We start from the raw sequence: 4,292 nt of genomic DNA on the forward strand, positions 1-4,292 counted from the left end.
CGAATAGCACCAAACTATTCCAAATAGCACCAAACTATTTGTGTAGTGGGTAAATACCAAATTTTACACCCCACTACTGAACCACGAATAGCACCAAACTATTCCAAATAGCACCAAACTATTTGCGTAGGAAGTAAATACCAAATTTTACACCTTCCTACTGAACCACGAATAGCACCAAACTATTCCAAATAGCACCAAACTATTTGCGTAGTGGGTAAATACCAAATTTTACACCCCACTACTGTCCATAAAATAGTACCAAAACCTTCCTATTTCAGTAGTAACCTTACTACCATCCACACATTTATTATACAACATCCAAATTACCGCCGCTTTCCTCTGTTCAATTTAGTAGTCCTCAATTGTGCAGAATATTTTGACTTTAAGTAACAGGTATTCTGCTTACCTTTTAGATGTGGTACCACCAGAGGAAAACAGGTCTAAGTCGGGATTTCCTTTCTGTTCAACAAGTCGTCACTTGGTGTGGATATGGGTCCCTGAGACCCTGTGGTTCTCTTATTCGAAGTCTGTGGATTTCTTTTGTAGTCCTCTCCCTCTCAATCGCGTCGGGGTCACCAAGAATTGTTGGGAAATTATTAACTTTAAATGTACCAAAAGTTTACCAAAGTGTTCGAATTAGTTATCTGACTCCAATTAAATTAACCAAACACGACCTACATTCATCCAACAATTGTGCGCGCTCGTTTTGAGAGAGAAATTACCAGGAAGCCGGCAACTTCACACGGGAGTGAATTTATTCCTAACAGGAGATCTAATACAAATCTGGGGCTCGGGCCCCTAACATTACAGCTCTGCGCGTCCCTGTACCCAACAGAAGACGACGCCCCCCCCGAGTTGCCCAGGATCAATTATACATTTCAGCAAACAAAACAAAGATATCCTATTATTCTACTATTGGCTATGTGTCCTCTGCAGTTAACTTTAGCTTTCTCTTAGTGGACGTCTTCTGCCCGCAGGATGACGTGTCGGCTCGTCCAATCTCACACAGCAGCGCCTTGATGGCGGGAGGCCTGCGTCAGTACCCCCGTTATCAGAAGTGCGGCTCGTCCTGTACAAAAAATATCTGCCACCTACGCATTACACACAGCCTGCCCTGACCTTCCACTGCACATCGAATCAAAGCACAATCAGCAAATATCTTTATTGCATTAAACGGAATACATGTAACTTGTAGTCAATCGTATTAAATCCTTTATAGTCAAATGTATAAAATCCTTTAGTATGTATGTATGTGTGTATATATGTATATATATATATGTGTGTATATATATGTGTGTATGTGTGTGTTTATATGTGTGTATATATATATATATGTGTGTGTATATGTATATATGTGTATATGTATAGGTATGGTTTTTGGAAAATACTGAACTTTTATGTATGGGTTACTGATCAAATGTATATATTATGTAGGAAGAGGACGCCAAGGTGCTTGTGCGTGATGCCATCGCTGCTGGAATATTCAATGATCTGGGTTCGGGCAGCAACATAGATCTTTGTGTGATCACCAGTGATAAGGTGGACTACATCCGACCCCATGATGAGGCCAACAAGAAAGGTTCCAGGTCAGAAAAAAATAATTTTAGCTGTAGCTTTGTTCCTTTCTGAAAGATACCTGGTCAAGTTTTTATTTTTAATTTTTATTATTTTTGAGGGATTTCCAACTGACATTACTTTGACAATAGTGTTTCTGAATTCCAATTAAAAAGCCATTTTTTAACGCGCATCAGTACAAACGTGTAGTTGGCATATTTTTGGTTCTCAGAAATTAAGGTCCGGAGTCTGACAGCCGCATGTATCGGCTAGCATTAGCGCTTCTGACTTCTACACCTTATCAAGAAATCCAGTCGAACCAAACTGTTTAAACAGGTTTCAAAAGCTGTTCCACCCCCTATTGTGTGTGTGAAAGCGCCCATACTTGCACAGCGGCGAGCAAGATGACTGACAGCATAGCTAAAGAGGCAGCGCGACTGATTGTTGATGACTTATGTAAACAAACATGCACGTAAACTGACCAGTTTTTTTTTTCTCAGCGAGTGATAAATCAATATAGTAATTAGCGTGACATTCCTACCCACTGGATAATCCCGGTCTCTTCTGCTCCTTTGAAATTTTTTCCTGTGCTGTCCCATTTTTGTAATTAAAAGGTAAAATTGACTCCCATCCCATAGGATTTCCGAAAAAATGTCAGCTTCACGTGGCGGGATTCCTGAAAAAATGTCAGCCTCTAGTGGATATCAAAACTTTTAGCTGTTTGCGTCACAATATATGAAATATCTGCAGTGGAACTATGTGCCTTTCAAATCCTGCTAATTCAAGTACAAGAATACATTGAAGAAATAGTGCACACAACTAGCGTGAAAAAATAACTGATTTATATATTTATACACACGCATTACCAATAAAACTGGACAGCACACTTGACCCTTTACCTACTCAATTGTCGTGGAGTTAAATAAAAATAAATAAATAAAATAAAGTTTCCAAAAATAACCCCACAGTGAACCCTTTGAACTAGCGATTCAATTTATTAGTGGTTGCAATGAAAGTAAACAATACATTGCAGTAGAAAATCATTGGAAGTACCTCGTGGACTCTCCATGTAACAACTGTAACGTAATAATTCCCCCCGCCCCCTACCCACACATTCTCACATAATGAACAGCGTGGTTCTATATTCTGCTCTATTTTGTTGCACTGACATTCAGCCAGTTGATTGGCAACAACTGTTTTTGAAACTCAGGCATGTTAAGGATATATAGGGCCCTTAATTATACAAATATGTTGGCATATCACGAAGAGGAAGTGGTTTAGTGGTCTTAGACTGCTCAAAATACATTACACACGAACAACATGAAACTCAGCACATTTTTTCTGCAGTATGTTTGCCATATTGTAAACGGTGAAATCTGGTGATGCAATGAAAAGGGAAAAAATTGTGATTCTCAAAGTGGGTCAGGGTTTGAAAATCTTGCTGGACCATACTAATAATCACCTATAGGCTTACTGATTTTTCTCTGCATACAAGCATCTTCGTCTTCAGGTCCTCACCTTTGTTACATGCCAATAGCTATCCATCCATCCATTTTCTTCAGCTTATCTGAGGCCGGGTTACGGGGTTAGCAGCTTTAGCAGGGAAACAAAGACTTTACGCCCCCCCTGCCACTTCATACAGCTCTTTAGGGGGAATCCCAAGACGTTCCCAGGCCAGCCAGGAGACATCATTCTCCCGCATGTCCTGGGTTGTCCCTGGGGCCTCCTGCCAGTGGCGCGTGTCCCGAACACCTCACCAGGGAGGTGTCCAGGAGAAATCCTAACCAGATGCCTGATCCACATCATTTGGGTCCTTTTCATGGGAAGGAGACTCTTGAGTCACTCCCGGATGACTGCACTTCTCACCCTATTTTTAGGGGAAAGCCCAGACCCCCAGCAGATGAAAACTAATTTCGGCCGTTTGGAGCCGATCTTTTTCGTTCGGTCACGACCCACATCTTGTGACCATAGGTGAGGGTAGGAATGTATACCAACCAGTAAATTGAGAACTTAGCCTTTGGGCTCAGGTTCTTCTTCACCAGACGGGTTTGGAGATTTCCGCCATGACAGGCACGGACTGGATGAAATTTTTTGCGAGCGCAACTTTAAAAAATGCAAGCATAACAGTCACACTGTCGAGTCCTCTACTGTATTACATTTATATTTTTTTATGAAAACCTGTTGTGCTCGAGCAACCATGTTCAATCCTGTTCCTCGAGGGCTACTGCCCTACATGTTTTTTGTTTCTGAATTTCAGTTTTTGTCATTCTATTTAATAAAATTGGTAAATCTGCTTCCCCCATTAGAACTGGTGACTACAAGTACAAAAGGGGAACCACAGGAGTCTTGACAAAAGTGGTGACACCATTGAACCTGGATGTGATGGAGGAAAGTGTGCAAACTATGGATACTTCCTAGAGTAATTGTCCAGTTTTTTTCAAAAATTGAATGCCAGTGCTTGGTTGTCAATAAATTCAGCTTTCTTCATGTTCATTGGTCCGTCACTCTATTTGTTTCACATTTTCACTTATTTGCGAGTCTATTGAACTGGTGGCTGCTGTTTTAAATATATATATACACATATATATATATACACACACCCCTCCTCGCTGACCGGCGACCCTGACATATATATATACATATATATATATATATATATATATATATATATATATATATATACATATATACATATATATACATATATACACATCACTGGACGATGCGGGTACATC

At 40.3% G+C, this 4,292-nt stretch overlaps 1 protein-coding gene across 1 annotated transcript in view; it reads left to right on the top strand.

Annotated features, from left to right (window-relative positions):
• psmb7 (proteasome 20S subunit beta 7) overlaps positions 1–4,050 on the top strand; it is a 44,488-nt gene extending 40,438 nt beyond the window's left edge. Inside the window, exons 7-8 of the mRNA XM_088280937.1 lie at positions 1,438–1,589; positions 3,864–4,050. Of these exons, the coding sequence (XP_088137063.1) occupies positions 1,438–1,589; positions 3,864–3,975 (264 nt within the window). The 3' untranslated portion in view covers positions 3,976–4,050. The remainder of the gene's footprint in view (positions 1–1,437; positions 1,590–3,863) is intronic.
• The last annotated feature ends 242 nt before the right edge of the window (positions 4,051–4,292 follow it).

The sequence above is a fragment of the Idiotropiscis lumnitzeri genome, chromosome 18, assembly GCF_059441095.1.
Source record: "Idiotropiscis lumnitzeri isolate Australia: NSW breed Sydney's pygmy pipehorse chromosome 18, RoL_Ilum_1.0, whole genome shotgun sequence".
Classification (NCBI taxonomy): Eukaryota; Metazoa; Chordata; class Actinopteri; order Syngnathiformes; family Syngnathidae; genus Idiotropiscis; species Idiotropiscis lumnitzeri.